General features: G+C 31.9%; 1 protein-coding gene across 1 annotated transcript in view; it reads right to left on the reverse strand.

The window, feature by feature from the left end:
* The window catches only part of COPB2 (COPI coat complex subunit beta 2), a 41,358-nt gene that overhangs the window by 5,962 nt on the left and 9,031 nt on the right, over positions 1-26,365 (reverse strand). The window contains exons 2-16 of the mRNA XM_074301655.1: positions 23,326-23,463; positions 21,271-21,357; positions 20,919-21,045; positions 19,922-20,070; positions 15,873-16,019; positions 14,976-15,075; positions 11,931-12,073; positions 11,481-11,680; positions 10,001-10,111; positions 8,462-8,550; positions 8,261-8,367; positions 6,985-7,128; positions 5,911-6,041; positions 5,485-5,692; positions 3,781-3,891 (exon numbers count right to left, since the gene is read on the reverse strand). Coding sequence (XP_074157756.1) covers positions 3,781-3,891; positions 5,485-5,692; positions 5,911-6,041; positions 6,985-7,128; positions 8,261-8,367; positions 8,462-8,550; positions 10,001-10,111; positions 11,481-11,680; positions 11,931-12,073; positions 14,976-15,075; positions 15,873-16,019; positions 19,922-20,070; positions 20,919-21,045; positions 21,271-21,357; positions 23,326-23,463 — 1,992 coding nt within the window. The remainder of the gene's footprint in view (positions 1-3,780; positions 3,892-5,484; positions 5,693-5,910; positions 6,042-6,984; positions 7,129-8,260; positions 8,368-8,461; positions 8,551-10,000; positions 10,112-11,480; positions 11,681-11,930; positions 12,074-14,975; positions 15,076-15,872; positions 16,020-19,921; positions 20,071-20,918; positions 21,046-21,270; positions 21,358-23,325; positions 23,464-26,365) is intronic.

Raw genomic sequence — 26,365 nt, forward strand, 5'->3', positions numbered from 1 at the left:
TTTTAATTGAACTGTTTATTAGTCTTAAATATTTAACTTTCATTAAGAGGTTTACATCATTATTTTAGTCATAAAGTATCACAGAAATCAAATACAATTTTGTATGGGAGGATTTCAATGAATATCTAAAACTTTACATCACATCTGAAATATACACTTACCCATTAACCAAATAATTTAACCAAATTTAGAAAAATGCAACAATACTCAATTCAGATATAAATGTCCATAAAAGTAACTAAATTATCCTTCCAAATGTCAGGAACTACTATAGTTTCAATATAATACTCTTTTCTAACTTTGGAGCAGAAATGCCGAATGCTCAAAAATAATAACTTATATTTACACAGAACTCTGAAGATTGATGAAGTATTCACTCGCCTTACAGAGTTGTAAGTAATCTAATTATTTTCACTTTAAGAAGGGAGGGGAAGTGAACAACCCCCCCCCCCATTTTGCTGAGGAGAAAACTGAAGCTCAGAATGGTTAAATTATTTGCTCAGTAGAAATTAGAGCTGGAACTCAAAACTCAGGTTTCCTGACTGTAAGTGTTATTTCCACTTCATCTTCCCTTCCAAAAAACATTAACCCAGACACAGAATTAATTAAGTTCTTGATTTAAAAACCAAAAAGACAACCTCCTCTTCCTCCCTCCAAAAACTCAAACATTCTACCACGTTCCTATATGGCAATGAGGCAGAAAATACATCAGTCTCTGAAGAATTAAAAATCACAAATACAGCAGCAGCAAGGTGAATGGTTAAGTATGAGCAGGCTAACTGATGAGGAGTAAAAGATGTCAAGAAATTGCATGACAGAAATGATGGATTGGTCACATGGCAAGAGCTGACAAACAGATAACCAACCTAGTGTTACAATGGTAACCCAGAAGAAAGCTAAGAAGGGGGTTTTCTAGCCAAAATGGCTATCTGAATGAAAGCAGGCAACACAAACCAACAGAATGACTGCAGGAAAAAATGAAAAAATTACATTTGCCTGAATAACATTTTTAAAAATCCAATGAGAAATTACAGAACCTTATTCCATCAAGGACTGCACACACACACAAAAAAAAAAATCAGCCTATAACCCAGTAAGTGGCCCTGACAGTAAAGCCTATATCTGCCTTAAGGCAAATAAACTAATAGCCTTCCAACATGACTAGTGACAAGCCAGGGATATATATAGCCTATAAGGATTTGTATCTGAAGACAGTGGGAGGAAAGAGCTCCACAGAGAACAACCTAAAAGGTTCAGAAACCCACAGCTGGGATTCTAGAAGGGACCTGGAACTATGCCTATTAGTATCACTCCAGCAATACTTAGACCAGGACACTACGGTCCTAAGGGCACTGAGGACCATCACTGTAGTCCTGTAATGCCAATGAGTACCTTGAAGATTTAGCACACTGAATTTCAAAGATGGAACAGCCTAACTCTAACAAATGTAGGTCAGGGCAAGATACATGACTAATGGGGCCAACCGACCTCTCCACCAAAAAACATAGCAGAAGGCAGAGCTTGTCCTTCTCACAATGACCCAATTTGGGAACTAAGACTGGAGGAACTGAATAAACCAAAAATAATCATACAATAAAGAATTATCATAAATTACAAAGATACTCCAATCCAGAAAAGATTAGCTCTATATAAATTGTAAGCAGAGATTGAAAAGAAATGGATGATTTTTTTACATATAGATTACATGAATATCTAGAAGTAAAGAAACAAAATTTTAAAATGAAATAAAAATTCTGGAGGAAAACAGTGGAAGAGAATATACAACTTAAAAATAAAATGTAGTAAACCTTATTTAGCACCTATCTTGCATGAAGAAAGCAACAGACCTGGAATCAGAAAAATGCAGATTCAACTATGACTTTAGACGCTAGCTGTATGATCCTGGACATGTCACTTAACCTCCCTGCCTGTCTCAAGTTTCCTCATATGAAAAATGAAAATGGTAACAGAACTTATCTCCTAGGATAGTTGTGATAATAAAGTATGATTAATTTCTCTAAAGCATTCTGAAGACCTTAAAATACTATATAAATGCTAGCTATTATTATTTCTCAAATACTGAAATCCCTAAGAACTGGAATAGAGCAAACAGAAATCAATAATTTTATAAGAAATATTAGAACAAAATCAAGCAATTGAAATAAAAATGTAAGTGTTATCAAAAACTGATCTGGAAAACAGATCAAGGAAAGATAATTTAAGAACTGTTGGACTTCACCAAAATCAGTATTTTAAAAACAAAAGTATAAACACTATATTTCAAGTAATCATAAATGAAAACTGCTTAGATATAGTAGGTCAAAGGGCAGAAAGAATCCATCAATCACCTCAGAGATAAATATCATCAGGAAATATCCCAGAAATGTCATCTCAGAAAAGCCAGAGCTTTGAAATCAAAGGAAAAAAATCCTGCAAATAGCCTGAAAGGAGTTTAAGTTTTAAGGAACCACGGTCAGGTTTAAATAAGACCTGACAGTCTCTTCTAAAAACCAAAGATCTTGAAATAGAATATTCCAAAAGGTAATAAACTAATAAGCCAGAATAATTTACACTGCAAAGCTGATTATGAATCTACTGGAGAAAAGAAAAACTCTGAAATGAAATGACAACAGTCAAGAGAAAGCTAAAAAGGTAAATGTATATAAACTAATATTAGAAGAAACTTTAAGATAATTCAATGCTAACATTCTAATATCTGAACTAATGAAAAAAAAGAGTTGAACCAAAACAGTTATACACAAAAAAGTTTAGTGTAGAAATACATTAAACAACAGGGAAACAAGCAGGAATAGGGAGAGATGGAATTAATAGGGAGACAAAACAAACTTCCTGACCTGAAAGGAGATTAAAAGGGGCAGTTAGAACTATTAAGTAAATATGTACCAATCATCTAGGGAATGGCTAAACAAATTGAATATGTATATGAATAGAATATAAATATAATGTATCAGTATATGAATATACTAAACTATTATTCCTTATGAGAAATGACCAAAAAAAGTTTTTTTCAGAGAGTCCTGGGAAGTATGACCTGATTCAAAATGGAATGAGCAGAATCTGCAGACTAAGTTATACAAGGACAATAACAATAAAGTAAAAAAACCTCTGAAAAACTTAATAATTTTGATCAGTATAATGATCAATCATGTCTCCAAGAACCTATGATATACGAGTCATCCACCTCCTCTCCTCAAAGAAAGGTAAAGGAGCAGAAAAAGACATACATTCTTGGTTATGCCCATTATACATATTTGTTTTTCAACTATGTTTATTTGTTATGAAGTCCTCCTCAATCCTGCCTCTATTTTCAATTAAGATAGATAGGTGGGATTAAGAACAGTGATACTAAAAAGTGAGCCACTGAAACATTTTTCAAAATTATTCAGAAAAAAAAAAAAGAAAGAAAGAAAGAAAGAAAGGCCTCTAGCACATTGATGAATCTTTTAGATTTTTTATGGAATTTGGATAAATATCACACAGGCAAGGTAGCAATCTTTATCATTGGAAGCAACTTCCAAATCAAAAGGATCACAGATACATTAGAATATTTGGGTAAATTTTTGTTTACAAATGAGAATGCCTTAACAAACCTTAACAAACAGCAATGCACCTTCTTTTATAGAAATATGCATAAACCTATGTATATTTTTATAAAATGTACAATTTTAAAAATGGAAATTACCTTCAGAAACTATGTCAGTCTAATTTACAAAACAGAAAACTTAACAAAAATGTAAAGCAAGAACAATTTGTATTCACCTCTGCTTCCACTGCCAACTGGTATGCAATTGTTAATTCTCCAAGCTGAAGAGCCAATTCAAATCGATGTTCAGGATCTGTGGATACTGCAAGAGCTTGCTGCTTGAAGCCCTGAACCAATGAAAGACCAAAAAAAAATTGTCATTAATATTGCCTAAAAATCCAGAAACCTTAATCCTTCTAAAGACTGGATATTCTAGGAAATATAAATATCAAATCTTTTTTTGTGATATTAGGTATTGAGGAACATAGCCACTCTTTTTACAAATACAATACAAAATACCAATCATCAAAATGAGGTATCATGGAAGAGTAGAATAAGGCAAAATATAGAAATGGCTATTTTTAAAAAAGCAAATAAAAACAACATGAAAAAAATGGCAAAGGTGGCACAGTATTGGAAAGGAAATCTAGACTAGTATTTTGTAAAATCTACAAACTTAAAAAAAAACACTTCTTCTCTGCATCTTCCTTCTTCCTAAGTCCTGCATCCAACCTTTTGAATTATGCAGGTGGAGGATGTAGGGAGTGAATTGGTACACATGGAGAATTTAAACATCTTAGGTGCCCATACTCCAAGCTGGACTGAGAAATACTTTAGCCAGCCAGTCAAACCCCCTTGTTTTGTACTCAATAAAACTGAGACCTAGAAAAATTAAATGATTAACTCAAGAACACAAAGACCATCAGTAGCAGAGAATGGAAAAAAACAAAGAAAATATATGCAATTTCCTTTCAATTATCTGCAGTAAATTTTGCTTTAATTTTCCTTACAATGATGGAATATTACCAACTCTGTTGCAATCTCCTGTTGACATTGACATTTCAATTTATAGCAAGTAGACTGAAGGGTGGAGTTAATAGTAAGGTCTCCCCCTTCTATACTAACATCAGCTAACAGAAAAAGACTGGGGGAAAAAAATTACTAGTTTATATTATTAAGTGTTTAGCATTGTGCTGTTTCTCCAAGGAGGCTCCAAGATAGCCAACTTTAGTGTCTAGTTGGTGTCTGATGGTATCCTAAGGATATGATAAGCAGTTGTCTGGGTAGTCATGAAGGGGAACTTGAAGTGTTCCCCTTCATTTTTTTGGGATACATTATGAACTGAAAATAAAAACACATCTGTATTCAAATTTAAGTACAAAAATATACTCAAAAGCTAAATATAAATGGAATTGATGCTTGGAATTGAATTTTTTTGATGAATTATCTGTATCACTGCTTTCTTCTAATGGCATTGAGTATATAAGACACCTGCCTAGAGGATAAAACAGAAATCAATATTTATAAATTAGACGCATTAAAAAAGGAAAACATAAGGGAGAGATAAAAATCATAGGAACAGGAAAAAAAAAGATTATAATGTAAGATAAAGAACTGAATGAAAGATTCTGCCATTTTAATTAGAAGGCAAAGAAAAAAGAAAGATTACCAGTGCTACTACTGTTACCGAATGCTTTGGTTCAAGGACTACAGAAAGAGCTTATAGAAAAAATTTCCATTTTTAGAATCATTCAAATATATTTAGAAAAAGTGGGGGAAAAAAATTGCATAGCCATGAATTCAACATTTTAAAAGTACTTAAATTCAAAACTATGGAGATTACAAAACCAAAATCAAAACACTTTGCCTACAAGTAGCTCACGTTCTACTACGTTGATATCAGCATCCTTGTAGTTCATAAATAAATAAGATATCCTTGCCTGTTTTTCCAGGAAGTGGGCAACTCTGGTCCTCTGTTCTTTTGGAATGGTGGGGAGGACTTTGTCGGCCATGCTAAAGTCTCTTCTCATTACAGCTGTCTGGTATTCTAACACTGACACCAACAAGGAGTAACTAACAATGTTCAACTCCTTATCACCCAGATAAAGTCTGTTGTCCTTAGGAATATAACCCAGCAGGTACATTGTCCTAAAACAAAAATGATTATCAATTATTTCATGTAATTAATCAAAGTTAGTTGAGATAGTAGGCAAGTCACAAAATCTTTAAAAAGCTATGGCCTTCTTGATATGTAAAAATTAAGAAAGGAATTAATAGATGGCAAAGATTATATTTTAAACCAAGCTTTAAAAACAGATTCAGGCTGCTTTAGACACAAAGGCAAACAGAAACACTAGAACAGTTACCTGTCCAAGTGAGCAATGGTGACTATTTCTCCTCCAACGTAATAGTTTAATCGGTTTACAGAACTTGTGTAAATAAAGCAATCGCCTACCCATAGCCCTGTTTTAACAATCTCCTGAATCTCACCGAGAACCTGAAGAAGAAAAAACAAATCAAATCACCACATCAAACACTAAAAATACCAACAAGCTGACAAAAAACCAGGCACCTCAATGTAAAGTCAATAGTTTATCATAAGCATATATAATAATGAGATGAAAATAAATACTTCAGGAAATCAATATTTCAAATGCCAGTTTCTATTTCTTATTCCTTCATTTTCAGTAACAATTAGTTCTAGCAAAGGGTGATTTTTAAGATTGTCTGAAGAAGATTATGATTTAAATGAACAATTTGCAAGAAATAAGGTTAGTTCTTCTATGAAAAGCTTACTAAAAAGCCTACTGTCTTTTCAAACAGTCTTCAATACTTCATTTAGCCTTCTTCACTTTTTAAATGAAAGGTCACTAGGTCAAAGGAGGATTACATTTGTATAATTTGACTCCAAAGGACAAAAACAAGTGGAACAAAATCAAATTTAGGTTTGATGTAAAGAAAAAGCCTCCTGGCAATTAGATCTGCCAAAAATTGCCTTCCCCTGGAAGAAATGAGTTCCCACAGAAAAGGCTAGATAACCATTAATACTCTAGAAAAGATTCATGTTGAGCAACAATTTGGTTCAGATAGCCTTTAAGGCCCTTTCTGATCCTAGAACTCTGTGATTCAAGTATGTGAATGAAGTCAAAAGAGGGATTAAACTTGTTTACTTGCTCTAGAAAGTAGAATAATAAGCATAATATAGTAGCTATAGAAGAGTACAGAACTTATTAGCTTGACATATTTAAAAACAAAAACAATTTCTAACAATTAGAACTGTACAAAAAATGGAAAGATGTCTTTAAAAACAGTGACTCCCTAGGATTGTAGTTCTCCAACCAGAGTAGATGAGTATTTGTCAAGAATGATGTAGAAGGGATTTCTGGTCAGGTGAGGATTCTATTATTAGTTTCATCCCAATTTTAACTGCAATTACCTACCTCAAAGGCATCTTCAATGCCATCTTCGGTAACACCTTCATGTGTTTCCTGTGCAGCTAAAACTTTTTCAGATAGATACTTAAGGATAAAAAATGATTCCTCAGTGGCAATGCAGACCAGTTCACCAGAGTCAGACCAAAAGATCTACAAAATAAAAAGTTATGGAATTGTATACAGAAGAAACTGACTATACATATTAATTAAAAAAAAAAAAAAAAAAAAAAAAACAACCCTCAAACTTTTTAAGATGCTGAGATTATAAATCCATTCTATTAATTTTTTAAAAGCATGAGTATTTGGGGATTAGTGGTAGCAGTAGAAGTAAAATAGTTTTTAGCCTAAAAAAAATTAAGAGAAATAATAGCTACTTCTAAATGACAAAATAGGAAATATGCTTATTTTTGTATTGCTTGAAAAGTCAAAACTAAGACTAATAGATACTAAAGTTCAAAGGGGCAACTATTTTTTGATGTAATGTCTTTTTTTAGCAATTAAAGTTGCCCAACAAAACAGCACAATTCAATGGGGATTTCTGCAGGCATGCAAGTAGAAACTAAATGGATATGGATTTTGAAACACACTGAGTGGAATCACTGATGTCAAACTCAAACACAAAAAGGGACCACTAATACAAACATAAGGATCCCTGTGTGTGTTGCATGAGTTTTAAAATGAAATATTATCTATGTCAGGGGTTCTCAAACTACGGCCCGCGGGCCAGATGCGGCCCACCAGGTTATGGCAAATGGGCTGAGGGGCGGAGACAGAGTATGAGCTTTTGTTTTTACTATAGTCTGGCCCTCCAACAGTCTGAGGGACAGTGAACTGGCCCATTTAAAAAGTCTGAGGACCACTGATCTATGCCTTACTATATTATTATTTATCTTATTAAATATTTCCCAATTATTTTCTGATTTGGCCTCTACAAGTTCTGTGGACTAAAAAACTTTCCTTCTATCTCTAAGTTCTATAATTCTGTGATATCTGTAGGTATGTGACTTATTTAAAAAGAAATTCATAAAAATAAATACTAAAGACATTTTATAATGTGGATAACATCTTGTATTTTGTCATTTTATAATTTTTACAATACTATCAAAATCCATTTTATTTTATCAACATTATGAATATTTACTGAAACCCAGCTTACACCGCACTATGCTATCCCCAATGGGAGAAAGATACATATATATGAAGACATTTCTTATGTTCAAAAGGCTAACATAGTTGCTAGAGATAAAATATTTCAAAAAGTAGCATCTTAAGTAAAACTTACATGTTTGGGCTGAATTTCAATTCTGCGTATCAGTTCAGTGTTTTCCCAGTCATAGAATGCTAAGCCATTTACAGATCTGACTCCCAATAAGAAGCCTCCATAGATACCTACAAAGAACAAAATAATAATTTAAAAAAAATTTAATAGGTAAATTTTCCAGAAAAATAAAAGATGTATCTATAGTACACAAACAACACTTACCTTCAGCTCCAAAATCAGGTTTAAATGATTTCTTTTCTTTAAAGTTCTTAAATATCTTTACCACACTATTGCTTTCTCTTATTGCATATCTGGAGGGGAAAATATCAGAAAGTATTTCTAAACCACATGTATTTTGTTTGCTAGAAAGAAGTCAACTATTTATATACTCTGATAACTAGCTAGATAATAAGATGAGAATGGGTGTTATAAAATGAACAAATTATAAATTAAGATCTAGTTCTGGAGACATTTTGATTAAACAATCTATCTGCAACCTGCTTAGCAAAGTGTGCAACACAAAATAGGAGTTATATAAATGCTCACTCTGTTTTTGTCCCTTCTCCTTTTTATTCCCCCCCCACTTTAAGAAGTGGAACAGCTACCCTTTGACCCAGCAGTGCCATTACTGGGTTTATATCATAAGGAAATCATATGGGTAGAAAAGGACCCACATGTGCAAAAAATGTTTATAGCAGCTCTTTTTGTGGTAGTAAAGAATTAGAAAATAAGTTGATGTCCATAAATTGGGGAATAGCTGAACAAGTTGTGGTATATGAAGATAATGGAACATTATTATTCTACAAAAAATGATGAACAAGCTGATTTTAGAAAAGCCTGGAAAGATTTACATGAACTGATGCTGAGTCAAACAAGTACAACCAGGAATACATTATCGATGCCTTACAACCACATACACAACACACAGCATACAACATGCAGGCATACATATAAACACATAAAGTACACTTTTTTGATCAAAGAACTTATTACTATGTTACTGAATTCTTGGACTGTGGAAACTATATTTATTTAATTTCTAGCCTTCCTAACAACAGCAGCAAGAATGTGTGATGATCAAATATGAAAGACTTGGTTCTTTTCAGAAGTTCAGTGATTCAAAGAAATCCCAATAGACTTTGGACAGAAAATGCCATCTGCCTCCAGAAAAAGAACTAAAGAGACTGAATGTAAATCAACACATGCTATGTTCACTTCTTTTTTGGTTTTTTGTTTTTGTTTTTAATCTCCCTCATGGTTTTGCCCTTTTTTTCTCCCAACATGATTCATAAAGCAAGATGTGTTAAAATAAATAAACAAATTAATTCATTAAAAAAAAAAAAAAAGTGGAATAGCTCATGAAAAAGGAAGCTTCTAAAACTAGAACTAAACCAAGAAAACATCAAAGAACTATTCAAAGACTTCAGTTCCTGTTTTGGTTTCCATCAAAGAAGTAAAATATCTCCATTTATTTGGTTTAAAAAAAAAATTATTAGGATGACTAGAAATTAAATAGGCACAGTTTCCACAACCCAAGGATTGATTCAGTAATAAGTTCTTTGACCAAAAAAGTGTGGTATATGTATGTATATGTGTGCCTGTATGTTGTGTGTTGTGTGTGTGGTTGTAAGGCTTCAATAATAAATTAACTTCATGAAAAATTATGCAGGTCATAAAAGTGGCCTCACGTAACTTTTTAGTCTAACAATCAGAACAGAAATGTGTGAAGCAACTAGCCAGTGTTATAATACCAGAACTTACTCTGAAGAATCATGAGCCCAGGCAAACTCCTGGGCCGAACCAAAGCTCTTATTTCTCAGCGCCATTGCTGTATAGATGATATATTCACCATCACCACACACCACAACAAATCTAGGAATTAAAGAAGTCAGTGAGGATAATGCTCAGGTGTTATAACTCTGTAAAAAAAGAAATGTGATCAAATCTACTCCTTTAACATTTAAAAGCTCCTCACAATCTGGTTCCCCCTAGCCTTTTCAGTCTTCTTATTCCCTGGTATTCCTTCAGCAATGCAGTTATGCTGGCCCGCCAATGGGTTGTTCCTCACCCACACACTGCACTGTCACCCCTGTTTCTCTATACTGGTGGCTTATAATGCCTGGAGTGCGCTCTTCCCTCTTCACCTACATCTTTTAAAATGGCTCCTGCTACAGGGGGCTTGTCTTTATCTTTCCCCCAATACTAAGTCTTTCTCTCTAAGATTACCTTGTATTAGAATGCACCCGTTTAAGGTGTTGTTCCTTCACTCTTAACCTCCTTAGAATGTAAGCAATATGAGGGCAGAAGATTTTTTTGCCTTTTTTTAAATTCTGAGTTAACAGTACAGTGTCTGGTACATTTTAAGCACTTAATAAATGCTTATTGATTGGATGACTTTGGTCTTTCAGTTACAATTTAGTTTTATTTTTTGCCATTTTGTTAGTGAATACTAACAAACCCAAGTTTACAGGTAGGCAGCTGATGGCTATAAAATTTTATTATAATAACTCTGTTTTTTCCACCCAGGAAGAAAAGGAAGAAAGAAATAGCTCAAATGGAACAAAAGAATTATTAACTAAATTAAACCAATATTTACTAAATATTTGCAGGATGTTCAGGGTTATGTTGGGTCTGGGAAACTTCTAAATTGTTCATGACTAAGAAATCAGCATTTTTTAAATTATATTTGCAAATATAAAGTTTTAAGTCATTCAAAATATGTCATTTCCAACAGATTCTCAAGAGATAAGAAAACACTCTTCAAGAAATGATTTCAAGTTGAAAATCCCATTACTAAAAGATGATCATATTATAAAAATCAAATGTGTATCACAGTACATGCTATAATGAAGTACTCAAAAATATTTAAATATAAATGCATACTTCAGACTACAAAGTAAAGTATTATTAATTTTTATGCAACTCTAAATTTCTCTAACTTTAAATTGCAGTAAGAAAAAAATGAATAGTTAAAATTCCAAACTCAAAGCAGGTGAGCAATTACAAAATACTTCCTTAAGATACATGTTCTTATAAACTTGCTTTTCTTTTCAACTTTCCCCAGCAATGATAAAGATTATGGCAGACAAAGACAAAGTAAGAGGCATAAACACTGCACTAAAGGAGATGAAGGGATGGTGAAGATTACAAACAAATGATGGAAAATAACATTAGATGCAATGTATACATGCAAAATCATATCATATAATTCTATAGAAATTTGGAGAAAAAACTGTTTTACCGTCCATTAGGATTATGCTGAATAGTCTGAGGATATATTTCACAGCTTCCCATGTCTTTTACTGCAAGGGGCAATCTTTCTCCATCTTTGATTTCAGCATCTCCCATTGCTTTCAGATTGGCCTGTTGGACTTCAGAGTGTTTTGCCCAAATAATCTTTCCATTGGCATCCATGGACATAGCAGGTTCCTCTCGGCCAAGCTAGAAGAAGAAATTAATCTTAGCACCAAAAAGTGAAAAAAAAAAAAACAAAAACGAACACCAAAAACATTCATTTTTTTTTCTCATTTAAGAGTGCTTCATTTCCCTTCCTCCACATTAAAATTTTAATGTTTCATAGAAGTAATTATATTTAAACAAAGTTAGCAAGTTGAAAAACTATTTTTTAAAAAAAGGACAACTGCTTTTCCTTAAGTTTAGTGACTTATATGGAATAATTACAGAAGAATACCTTAACAATGATACTGCCTTCATCATATCCCAAAGCAACATTATTGGATCCCCTAAGACTGGCCACACACCACACCCTTTCCATTCCATAATTTAATGTACTTTCCAAACGGTAGGTGCTTGAATGCCAGATACGAACTGTTCCTGTAAACAAATGAGGTAATTAATTTTGGCTTAAATATTTGATAAAAAATTTTCATTATAGGTCAGCAGCAATAAAAAAAAAAAATTTCACCCCATATGAGAATTATTTCCTAATATTCTAATAACTAGACTTTTAGGATATATTTTATAAATTGTTTTAAAAATATAAGCAACAGGGCAGCTAAATGGCACAGTGGTTAGAGTATTATTTCTGAAGTCAGGAGGACCTGAATTCAAATCTGTTATCAGACACTTAACATTTATTAGTTGTGTGACCCTGGGCAAATCACTTAAGCCCAACTGCCTCTAAATAAATAAATATGGAGGCAAATAAAAGAAAAATCATACAAGAAATGTTTACATAAAATTAGAAAATGATTGAGTTCAATATAACTATCAGTGTGAGAAAGGTTCCAAAGGTAACTCAACACAGCCAATTTTCTTACTCTCTCTTGGCAGCTTGCTGACTTCCTTTTTTTCCTTGAAATTCTCTTTTCTGGCCTATTGTAATCTCATAGTTCTCCTTCAATATCACTAACTACACCTGTCTTCACTGGTGAAATTCCTTTACTCCTCACATCCTATTTAATGCTAGAATTCTCAAAGATTTAGTAAGCTTCTCTCTATATTTTCACTTAATAATCTCAACCACTCCATATCTTCAATTACTAACACTGTGTGGATGACTCCAAATCTACATTTCCAGTTTCAATTTCTTTTCTGAGCTCCAGGCCAACACTTCTAAGTTTACCTAGATGTCTCATAGGCACTTTGAATTCATTTATTCAAAATTCATCCAGATAATTGTGAAAAAGACAAAAATTTCCTTAAACATGGTGAGTGATCTTCAATTTATACTCTTTACTTTGAACTTGAAGCCAAGGAATAATTCATACCTGATATTCCATGCAGCTTAGGCAAGCCTATATTCCAAAAAACTAGAAGCTAAATAAATAATCTATTTAGCTAAGGCAAAGATAACTAAGCAAAGTGAGGTTGGGCTAACTTCAGAATAAAGTTCTTGAGCACAAAATATATTTATTAAATTAATGAAAAATGTTTAATAACCAAGTTTAAATCAAAAGGAAAGGGAACATATTCAAAGACACAGAAACTATTGATAATATTATACCTGCATGGAATAAGTTTCTATAAAACAAAAAGTATAAAATTTTCTCAGAGGTTTTAAAAAACAGACTTCCCTAAGTATGTTAAAAATCCAAAATCAATAACAAAAAGAAGCCTTCTCCCACCACTCTCTGTATCGATTAAATTACAATTAGAGTTATATACAGTTCTTGGCACTGAATTTTAAGACCTAGATAAGCAGAAAAACACCCAGTAGGGCATAGGATGATTCTGAGTAGAGTGTAAATCATCACATATGAAGAATAAGATCAAAGAACAGGGAATGTTTAGTCTGGAAAAACTGAAGTAAAGTGGAGGAGATAGAACATGATTGCTGTATTCAAATATTTAAAGAGTTGTCATAAAGAATAATTTACTTTACCCCAAATGGCAGATCAATGGGTAGAAAGTATAGGAAAGCAAACTTCAGTTCAATATATGGGAAAATGGCTCTGATTACAGCTGACCAAAAACAGCATGAGCTGACTTAGCAAGAGAATAAATTCTCATCACCGAAGGTCTTCATAAAGAGATTAGCTATATATTGAAGATTTGTGTTTCAAGTGGGTATCTGAACTCTTCTGACCCCTAAAATCTATTTTACTTCTATGATTCTATTATTTCTCCTTTACTCCCCCCTCTCACCCTAAAAATTTAGTAATTCATCAAATCCTATTTTCTTCTTTCTGCCCTTTTCTTCATTATATAATGTTCCACCTCAGTTCAAGTTCTAATTACTTCTAACTTAAACTAATACAAGAGCTCAACTAGTTTCCATACACCAATTCTCTCTTCCCTTAATTCACCTTAGACCTATCAAATTCATCTTCTTATAGTTCTGAAAGTATCACATACAACTTAATGAAAATCACAATGGTTCCTCAATTTCTACTTCTCTAAATTAAGTCTGGACTCCTTTTCCTTGCATTCAAGGTCCACTATGATCTGGTTTAAAACCATCTCTTTCCTGTCTTCCATATAATCTTTTCTCAGTCTAAGTGTACTTGCTATTGCTCAAAATAACCTGAAGCCCCCTAACTCAATGGTACCTGCTCACACCTAAAGGATTTCAATTCCTACTCACTCTTCAAGGTTTAGTTCAAATGCTTTCTTTTCTATGAAATCTGCTACCCTCAATTTCAGAAGCAATCTTTCCCTTCTCTTATATTTATACCTCCCTTACTGTATTTCCAGATTATATCTTGCATAGCACTTATGTTTGACTATTTTATCTCCTTATCATTGTGTGCTGGGTGTCATGTGATAAATATGTGAATGAGAAAACAACAACAACAAGAAAAAAAAAATGATTAGTCAGGGAACAGCAATGATAGAGAATTGATAAGCAAATTAAGTGTTCATGGGTATCCACAGAATATCAAGAAAACTAGAATATAGAGCTACATTTGATGAAATAAAAGAATTTACTAAAATATCAGAAAGCAGGCAACAGGAGAATAGAGATTATTTTTTAATTCTTTGTGTTACCCACAGTGCCTAGTACACAAGAGACATTTAATATGTACAGAGTAAAAATGAGATTAGACCTCATCAGTACCAGCATCCTACTTCTATTTATTGATGAATCCAAATGTATCAAAACTATAATTTAACTATAATCTAATTAAGAATTGTATAATTCAATGTGATTAAATTTTAGAAGCACATTAAGTGCTTCCTATATCAAGATATCAACCACAATGCAGAAACGTTTTCCTCTTATACATCCATTTAATAATTTTAAAAATAGGAAAAATATGTATTTTAAACTTACCATCTTCAGAACCTGTGATGATGATTGGCAACTCAGGATGAAAACTGGCACAAGACACATTTTGAGCATGCCCTTCTAGTGTTTGTACACATGTTTTATTCTGTAATGTTATGAATAGAAAGAAAACTGATTTGTCTGTAGAAAAATGTGATATAAAATCTTTTAAAACAAAATCTAACCTATAGCATGTCTGAAAGCAAAAAGGAATAATATCTATTTTAAGAGGAGGAAAAAAAAAGATTCTTGTTCCCAGCTGAATATCATTGGTCTATATTCCTATGATAATAACCTTTTTCTTTGTACACTAACATATTTTAGTGGTCTGGCTTAAAAATAGCATAATGTCATTTTTAATATGTAGGCTGATGGACTTATATAAATAAGTTTAAATATAAGTCCAAATATTAAGTATGCTCACAATTTATACTCTTAAGGATGCATCATAATAATCACTTCTGAATATCTGTCAACAAGATAGCTAGAAAATGGATGTGTGATTTAAGAAAATCACAGAAGCAGAAGAGAAAATGAAATAATGTTCACAATTGAATGATTTGTGAAGTGACATGCATAAAGAAAGCATCCTATCTCTGCCCACACAACAAAAGCATTTTTCTGTTTCTTGTCTTGAAGAGCAAGTTTTGCCCACAAGGTCAATGAAGGCTAAAAAAAATTTACTTATTAATCTTTTTGTTTCTCTGTACCTCTTACATTTAAAAACATTTTTTGTTTTTGTCTCATTCTATGTCTTGATTTTTCTAAGAGTGCTTTACATACAAACCCAAAGTTATATTAAATGAGAAACTGAACAAGTCAAAGTTTCAGTAAAATATTTAAGTAAGAAATGAAGAGAAACTAACTAAATCTGAAGCACTTTAAGTAATAAAAAAATTATACCTGGTAGTCCCATATTTTAACAAGGCGGTCATCTGCTCCTGAAATGAGGTATGGTTTGTCACCCCCACTATAGTAATCAATGCAGTTCACTCCTTTCTCATGTCCCTCCAAAGTAAAGTTAGGTGAGGAAGATCCAAGCTGCCATACCTTAAAAGAAAAAAGAAATAATGTTTGCTTTTACTTTTCAGAATCTAATATCACTTATACATAAGGAGTAAAAGAATTGCTCTCTTAAGATTATATCAATAATAAACAAAACAAAAACTATATTTTATCAACAGATTCAGAAACAGCTTTTGATAAAGTACAATATTAATTTCTAATAAAATACCACTTGAAAATATAGATATAAATGAATTTTTCTTTAAATTGATAAAAAGCATTTACTTAAAACCATCAGCAAACATAATTTGTAATAGGAATAAGCCAGAGGGCTTCCTGGTAAGTTTAAATGATACCTGAACAAGAAAAAAGGATGTCTACTATCACTAATATTATTCAAGATTGCATTGGAAATTCTAGGAATAGCAATAAGAGAAGAAAAAGAAATAGAAGGAATCAGATTAGGAAATGAGGTAATAAAACTATCTCTTTTTGCAGATTATGTGAGATAGTTGAAAAATCCCAAAGTCTGAATCAACTAAATACTTAGTTGAAACAATAATTTTAGCCAAGTAGCAGGACATAAAAGCAAAACCACATAAATCATCAACATTCTTAGATAGCACAAATGAAACTCTACAAGAAGAGAAAGTGAAAAATACCACATTTAAAACAACTCTCAACAGTATAAAATACTTGGGAGTATAGCTACCAAAACAAACTCACAAACTACATGAACAAAATTATAAAAAAAAAAAAAAATTTTATACAAATAATATTAGATTTAAGTAATTAGAGAAATATTCATTGTTTCATGGGTAGGCAGGGTCAAATTAGTAAATAAGTTTTATCTGATCTAATTTAAATATTCAATTATCAAAAAATTAATTTGCCAAATATAAAAGTGTAACAAAAAAAGATTTATTTGGAAGAACAAAAGGTCAATTATACCAAAGAAACTACCAAGGAAAAAATATAAGAGAAGAAGATTTAACAGCACCAGATCTTAAACTGTTTTATAAGGCAGTAATCAAAACTATCTGCAACTAGCTAAAACAGAATAAAGAATTTACATAAACAAGTGACTATAGTAACTTTATGTTTGACAAATATAAAAACTTATGTTTTGGGAATAATAATTCATTATTTGATTTAAAAAAAAATCTGAAAGAAAATAGAAAAACAGTTTAGCAGAAATTGGGCAAAGACCAAAATCTTACACTATTTATCAAGATAAAGTAAAAATGGATATATGAAGAAAATATAAAGTGAGGTATTACAAGAAACTACGAAGAAAATGAAACATATTAACTATCAGACTTGTAGATATGTGAATAATTTATTAATGAAGAGACAGAGTAGTGTGAGATGTAAAATGAATAATTTTGATCACATTAAATTAAAAAGCTTTTATACAAATAAGACATATGTAGCCAAGATCAGAAGAAAAGCAGAAAACAGGGGAGAGGGAAAAATAAATATTACAGACAACTTCTCAGATAAAGGTTTTATATCTTAAACATATAAAGAAATTTTGTCAAATCTGTAAGAATATGAGTCATTCCCCAATTGACAAATGGTCAAAGGATAGGAAAGGCAGTTTTCCAATGAAGAAATCAAAATAGGTCATATGAAGGAATGCAAATTAAAATAACCTATCAGATTGGCTAAAATGATTGAATAGAAAAGCGATAAATGTTGAAGGGGATGTGGAAAAATTGAGACATTAATTCTCTGCCATCAAACTGTGAACTGATCCAACCATTTTGGAGAGCAATCTGGAATTATGCCAAGAGAGTTATTAAACTATCCATACTTTTGACTTAGCAATATCACTACTAGGTCTGTTTCCAGAGAAAAAGAACAAGAACCTGTATGTTCTAAGATATTTATAGTATGCCTTTTTATGGTGGTAAAGAATGGAAATTAAGAAGATGTCCATCAAGTAGGGAATGGCTAAATAAGCTGTGGTATATGATTGTGATGAAATAATACTCTGTTTTAAGAAATGAAGAGCTCGATGGCCTTAGGAAAACATGGACAGACTTGTACAAAATCATTAAAAAGCTTAAGTAAGGAGAATGTTGTATACAGTAACAGCAATATTGTTTTAAATTGGTCAACTAAACGATTTTATATTATATAATTAGCATATCACAGTAATGATTATATTAATAAGATAATAATAGTATAACAATAGTAACAGTGATATTATAAACATCCAAAATAATCATGAAGGACCTATAAAGAAGACACAATCTGTAGATAGAGAAAGAACTGATAAACAAAATAATGTTTAAAATTATTTACACACACATGTATCTAATAGTAGTCATGGGGGGTAGAAGAAGAAAAGGAAAGTTATATGACAATTTTAATATATATTTAAAAGGAACAGCAAGTTATACATAATAGATTTGCAATTTCACGTACAATCATCTTTTTTTCTATTTCATGTTATGGAAATGCTTGTTTTATTTCTTAAGTTCAGAATAAAATAAAATAAAAAGGAATGGATATAGACAAGTATTTGAGTGGGGATAGGGAGGGAGGTGATGTTTAACATTAGATTGCTTGCTACAAAAAAAAAAAAAAAAAAAAAAAAAGGATTAAATTGAGCTTGGGGAAGATAATAATTTGCCTTTGGTTACCTGCACATCGTATTGACAAATATAGTTGTGCTAGATGCTTAAATCAAAGGTAAGTAAGTTATCCAAGTTATTCAACATTCCTAAGGTCACAGCTTTAAGAACTAACACTAAATGAATTTAGGTAGTAACCATTTAAAGAAAAGAAAAGGGAACTGAGGAAACAAATATTAACAAAAGAGAAGAGGAAGTATTCAATCAAGTTTATACCAGAACAGAAAGATATAAATAAATCATTCATTCAAAAGATAATTGTAGAGGGCCCATAGAGGATACAAAAATATATCAACAACTTAAAATTTGTGACCTTAGTGTAAATAGTTTCTAGTAAGCCAGAATGATAAAGTCCAGATATGAAATTTGAATATTTCCATTCTTTGCTACAGAGAAGGAAAAATAGAAAGAGGGTGGAAAAGAAGAAAATTAGAATGTTAGAATCTAATATTAAAGTCATGTAGCCCAAACCTCTTACTTTACAAATAAGAAAACTCATTCAGTAAAGTTAAGTGACTTGACCAGTTACATGACTATTAAACAGCTGAGATTGAACTTGATCCTATGTTTAAATGCTCTAAATCCCATATTCTTTCTACTAGATTGGAGAACTTGAATGGAAGAAAGGATAAAACTCTGAGATAGATCCTAATCATAGAATTCTGTATGAGTAAGAAGGGTTAAATAGCGATCAAGATAACTAAGTTAGTTGAAATAGAGGCAAGGAATAACCAATGTTAGAAACACTGAGTTTTAGTTTATGAATGTTATAGTGATAAGAAAAATATTTAAGAAAAAGGTAATCTGGAGGTTTAAAAGTAAAAACAATATATATATATATAGAAGAAAACAACAATGAAGACACTAAAAGGTAGACAAGACAAGGAATAAGTACTCTAGAAAAAGTCTTGACATTTTAAAATCTTCTAACATATTTTACATAATTGCACATGTATAACCTATATTTGATTGTTTACCATCTCAGGGAGGAGGGGGAAGGAGGAATAGAATTTAGAATTCAAAATTTAAATAATATTAAAATATATAATTGATGAGAAAATAAAATATTATAATTAAAGTTTGCCAATAGCTAAAAATTATTATTCTAGAAAAGCTAAACTTTCAGTTGTGATCATTTTTAAGCCAGAAATTATACTTTTGATTCAAAATAAAAGGACACATTTGACTTCAAAATTGATTTTTGAGAAAAACTTTTGAAATGCTAATTAATTTAGCCTCCATGGAGATAGTGAAGCATCTAAAAGTCACTAACAAACACAATTAACACAAATATGTCTACTGTACCTTGATGGTTCTATCCAAAGAGGCACTGGCAAACTGATTATTATCCTTAGGATTTATGACAATCTGCATGACATAGTGAGTATGTCCTTCAAACACCTGTGAGCAAGACCATTTTTTATCCCAATCCCACAGTTTAATGAGCATGTCATCTAATTAAAAAAAAGAAAAAATATTTCAAATTATTAGATTGTTTACATTATAGTCACTGTCCTTACAGGAAAGTCTTTTAAAAGTTTACTACTGAATGATTCTAAAATGGTAGAAAAAATGCAAATTATAGAAGAAAAATAAAATAAAAAAAAAAACTAGTTCTTTAAAGTACATATGCAAATTATATATAATAATATAAGCAAGTAAAAGATTTTTCTGAGAAAATTTAAAGAAATAATCATTTGAAAGAAGCAATAATAACTAAGAGAAATAAATATGACCGCAGGCTAAAGTTCAATATAATTGACTACAGGATATCATTAGCTCTGTAGGAATCTGAAATGGCTCTTATGATGAAAAAGATATTGATATTAAAATACGAAAGAACTAATCATTAATGCCCATATCTTGATCTTAATTGTTAAATGTTTTAAATGTCCATAACCAGTCTTATGACATTTATTTTACATTTGGCTCCAAAAGACTTGCTATTTTGTGCATAATGTTAATAAGCAAAGCTAATCTAACTACAAAAGTAAAATTGACTGTGAAGGGGAAATCTGCCAAGACTTCACTAATCGGTATGTAAATGAGTTTTCTATTTGGCAACTATCTGAGCATCCAGACCTTCGGGTCTTGCTATTTCAACTATTACTTTTCAAATCCTAAATACAACTGATATTTCATGAAAAACACAAAAGCAGTCAGCAGATTTAAACACTCTATATGCTAGTGGATGTTAGAAATTTCCATTAGAACAGCAGTAAAAGAACAAGGTTTCTTAGTGAATGGACAATAAACAATCTAGAGTGTTTTGGATGATAAAATGAGACATTATATGTCTTACCACTGCTGGTTAGAATGAAAGGCTGAGTTGGATGGACAGCAATACAACGAATATAGTCTGAGTGTGCTTCAAACATATGTACTCTCTCCAAAGTGTTATAATTGAAGACTCTAATTTGCATATCATCCTAGAAATAGGAGAAACAAAAAAATTCTAAATAAGTACTGATATCATATTTATTAAGTAAATTGAACAAAAGCCTTATGGGCACAAGTAAAAAAGTTGAGATTTCAAAAAATTTAACTGATTAAAAAAAAGATAGGAAAAAAAATTCTAAAAATTATTTACATATTTGTCCACAAATTTAGAAAATGATAAAAGGAAAGTACTCTCGAAAACTTGGACTACTTACCGCTCCAGTTACCACCCAATTCTTTCTTGCAACAAACTTTGCTGCTCGAACAGGAAGATCACATACTTCAAATGTCTTTACCAGAGTCTTAAAAATAAAAAGAAATACACTGAAGTTGTGACAAATTGAAAAATAATCTCTGCTAGTTTAGAAACAATGAACATTGTTAATTCCATGTTACAATAGAACAAAAATGATAAAAGTATAAAATTGCAGGATATATACATTAAATATCATTCTTATTTTATCAATTATCTTCGATTCCCATGTCTTGTCAAGTACATTGTATCTGATATGATTTGGATCAGTGGTTTTAAATTTAAATAGAAATGATCCCTGCAGGCAATATTAAGAATCCAGAAATTAACATTACCTATGCTTTAATGTATTTTATTCTGTTAATATTTAACATGTAATTGGGGAGAAAACATTATAATTAAAGTTTACTAAATCAATACCCTCAGAGAACCTAAATTTTCAGTTATGATATATTAGGTTTCAATTATATTTTAACTTGATTGGGCTTCACAGGAGTTTGTCTTTTTTTCTATTTTCTCCCTTCCAGCTACACTCCTCTCTTCCCAATTTGATACCTCTGATTTAGACCTACGTGAAATCTTGCAAGAACAATAATCTATGTAAATTTAATTTTATAAGAAATGGTTAATAATGAAAAATGAGGCATCATAGAAGTTAATTGCAAAACCATATTAAATATTCTTTATTCTTCAATACCCACTACTAATACATAAAATAATAAAAGTGATGGAATTTTAGCAATAAATTAAAGAAAGCATTAAATTTGACACTATTTACTATAAACCACCAAACCAAAAAAATATAATAATGTCCCAATCTATGAAGATGTGTTGCTTGTACTAGATGACATTTAGCTAAAATTTTAGAGAGATTGAATGCTTAGCTGGTTCTCTGAATGATATAGTAAGGACACCCCTACTCTCAAGGAAATTACAAAACAGAAAAGCAGGCAAAACATATAAGAGCAAACAATATAATATATAATATAATTAAATTCAATTGTTGGGTAAATATATGAGTGTAACAAAAATTAAACAGTTTATACTTGATATTAGCAGCACTGGAACCAAATGAGTATAAGAGCAACACTATCAACCCAGTGCATTAGGAAAATTACTCTGGGAACTGTATGGAAGGCCTGGTGAGGAAAATAATTAACATAACTGACAGAGCTAGAACAAAACTTAGACATCAACAAATCTAAAATCATTGTTTTACACATGAGGAAACTGAGACATCAAAAGATTATGTGATTTGACAAAGGTCAACAGCTAATAAATATCTAAAATAGATTTAGAAATCAAGTTTTCTTGACTCAAAATCCAGTGTTCATTGTACCAACTAGATTGGAAGTGAGGGGACTAATTAGGAAACTACTTGTCTCCTCACAGAAGAGATACAACAATAGCTTAAACTTAGATTAATGGTTTTAGAAGTGGAGAAGAGGAGATATCAATTCAAGAGATGCTTTGGTGGGTAGAACTAAGACTTAGCAAATGACTGGATATGTGGGGTAAAAGTAAGGAGTTACAAACTTAGATGGCGAAAGATGATAGTAGGGAAATTTATGAAAAAAGGGAAATTTAGAAGTAGGATGAGTATGGTAAAGAATTCAGTTTTGGACAGGTAGAATTTGAGGTTCTTTAGGGAAATGTAGTTTGAAATATCTAGGCAGTTTCCACTGGCCCTCAAGAATGACTGAGGTTAGATACAGCAATAAGAATAGGTATATAATCTACTAAATTAATAATCATGTGTATATAATCAAGAATTGGCTGTACTTGTCAGTAAAACTAATTTTTAAGATTGTTGGAAATTTTTCTTAAATAACATTATATATATTTAACAACTTTGACAATTCATTGTGAGACACTAACTATATATATATATATATATATATATATATATATATATATATATATATATATATATATATATATATATATCACTTTTACACTGAGTACACACTAATACAGTACTTTATTTCTACTTAGTACACTAAAAATATGTCCTTACCTGTGTTTCATGATTCCAAACACAGACACTGCCATTGTAAAGACTAGCCAACATCCATGGCTCTGTAGGATGCAAATCAACACTCTTGACTCGATCAGATCGAGCAGTGAGCTTCCTCTTGATATCAAGTCTAAGAGGCTAAGGAAAAATTAAAAACATTAAATTATTAAGTGAATAAAATATAACCATTTTTAAAAGAACTTGTCCATCTTATTTATATAAAAATTCTAGTATAATCTAGCTAGTATAAGACTAATTTTTCCTTCACCATACCAAAATTCAGAAAAATTTTCATATTTAATCTTGCTATTTTCTGTCTTACCACACAAAAGTATAAATATATGAAAATATTCACATGGTCAAATCTTAAGCCTAACCATTTACCCAGTAACAGTCCTTCTCTCTTGTAATTTTATGCTTCTAAAATCTGTCTTGTCAAAAAAAAAAAAAAATCTAATTGTTATTTAAATAGTACAAATAATATTAAATTACAAATGAATTCTTTTGATTATGAAAAGTCTAAATAATACAACTGCTTTAGTAAAAACAATTAAACAATTTAAAGTAAAATTGATTTTTAAGAGACAAATGTAATACATGTCCCTCATGTAAAATATGTCCCTCAAAATAAGCTTTGAACATGGACTAAAAAAAGTATTTGAAATTTTGTTCATATCTAGCTTTCCCACTGTCTAATACTGATGACATACAAGATTTATGGTATTTTAGTTCTGTACAACAACCTAAAAGAAAATGTCTAAACCCAGTAGAGCCAAGATGGCGCTACATTCTGAGCTTCCTTCTACCCTCACTTACTGATTACCAAATTCAGCTTCTAAAATAGTGCTTGACTGGTAGAATCCAAGAATATTGGGAATACAGCAAATTGCCAGCAGAAGATAATCTGGAAGATCACCAGAAAAGATCTGTCTTGATCAGGTGGGAGGGAGGCAGAACACGGAGGCCAGTTCGTACTGAGAGGATTGGGGTGGGGTGCAGTCCCCCCAGGGTAGAGAATTTGCAGGGAGGACTCCACCATCACAGGTTGGCTGCTCTGCTTTGGTTGCAAAGCAGTAGAACAGGAGAGAAGTTACACAAATGCCAAAGATAGAGTGTACCCCAAAAATGCCAGAATTTCACAGGACCTGACCACACCCACCCAACACCAGGAGTGACTTGGCATGGACCACAGTACAGCTACCTAGACACAGTGCACTGCACTCCCAGGGCAGTGGCACCTCCATAGTGAAGCCACTCTTCATAGCCCGTTTGCAGAACAGCTACTATCCATCTCTCCCTGTTCTGTAGAGAAAGCTGGTAACTTCCTTGCCCTGAAGGCAGACCCCCCCCGCAGGGCTTTTTAAAAAAAAAATGAGTAAAAAAGCAAAGTGAGCTCTAACTATAGATAGCTTCTATACAGAAAAAGAGATTTCCAACCATGAAGAGACTAACAGCAGACAGTCTCCAGACAAAACCCCAAAGGGGATGTAACCTGATCCTCATGACACAAGGCTCTCCTAGGAGGAATTATAAAAGATCTTACAAGACAGCTAGAAGAAAAATTGGGAAAGGAAAGAGAAGCTCTACAAAAGAGTATGGAAAAGGAATATAACTCACTGAAAAAAAAAAATTGATAAAGGGGAAAAAGAAAACAACTTCCTGAAATGTGAATTGGAAAAGGTAAAGAACTCTCAGGGAAACAGAATTGTGAATTGGAAAAGATAAAGAACTCCCAGGAAAGCAGGATTTGTGAATTGGAAAAAGAAAATAACTCATGTGAACAAATAGAAATGAATGACTCATTGAGACATCAAGAATTGGTCAAGCAAAAGCAAAAAAATAAAAAAATAGAAAAACATGTTAAATATCTACTTGGAAAAACAACAGACTTGGAAAATAGATCTAGGAGAGATAATATGGGGATTATTGGATTTCCTAAAAATTATGACGAAAAAAGAGCCTAACCACTCTTTTATAGGAAATCATCAAAGAGAACTGCCCAGATGTAATAGAATCAGAAGGTGAAATAGGCATTGAAAGAATTCGTCAAACACCTTCTGAAAGAGACTTCAAAATAAAAACTCCAAGAAATATTGTGGCTAAATTTCAGAATTATCAGACTAAGGAAAAAATATTACAAGCACACTGAAAAAAAAAATTCAAACACTGCAGAGCCACAATAAGGATCACTCAGGATCTAGCAACTTCCACATTAAAGGATTGAAAGGCCTGGAGTCTGATATTCTGTAAAGGCAAAAGAACTTGGAATGCAGCCAAGAATAAACTACCCAGATAAGCTGAGCATTTTCTTCCAGAGAAGAAGATGTATGTTCAATGAAACAGGTGAATTCCATTTATTCCTAATGAAAAAACCACAGCTAAACAAAAAATGTGACCTCCGAATACAAGACTCAAGAGAAGAATAAAAGATAAAAAGAACTCTTGAGAACTGTATTTCCGTTAAGGAGTACATAAAGCGTGTATAATTTGGTTTTATTGTTATACAAAAAAAGCAGATTAGAAGTGGAAAGGGGATTGTATCAGAAAAAGGAAAAAGAAGAGATAAAAAGAGGGAAATTACATCCCACAAAGAGACAAAGGAAATCTCTATATCTGAGGGAATTAAGGGAGGGGGAGGAGCATTGTGTGAATTTTACTCTCATCAGATTTGGCTTAAAGAGAAATTACAGAGAAACTTTTCTCACCTCATTAAAAAGTGGGAGAGGAAAAGAGAAAAGGAAAAGAGTAGGCTAAATAGAAGGGAATACAGATAAAATAAAGAAAAGGTATAAAAAAAGAAGGAGGTACTCAAAGGGGATGGGAGGGATTCTAAAGAGGGAGAGCCAGTATGAGGAAAGTGGTGCCCATAAGTTTAATATTGGAGAGGGGGGTAATGAGGGAAAGAAAAAGAAAAGTATAATCTGGAGGTAATAATATGGCAGGAAATACAGAATTAGTAGTTTTAACCATAAATGTGAGGGGATTAACTCTCCCATAAAACAGAGGCCGATAGCAGACTGGATCAAAAGCCAGAATCCTA

Source organism: Sminthopsis crassicaudata, chromosome 3 (genome assembly GCF_048593235.1).
Source record: "Sminthopsis crassicaudata isolate SCR6 chromosome 3, ASM4859323v1, whole genome shotgun sequence".
Lineage (NCBI taxonomy): Eukaryota > Metazoa > Chordata > Mammalia > Dasyuromorphia > Dasyuridae > Sminthopsis > Sminthopsis crassicaudata.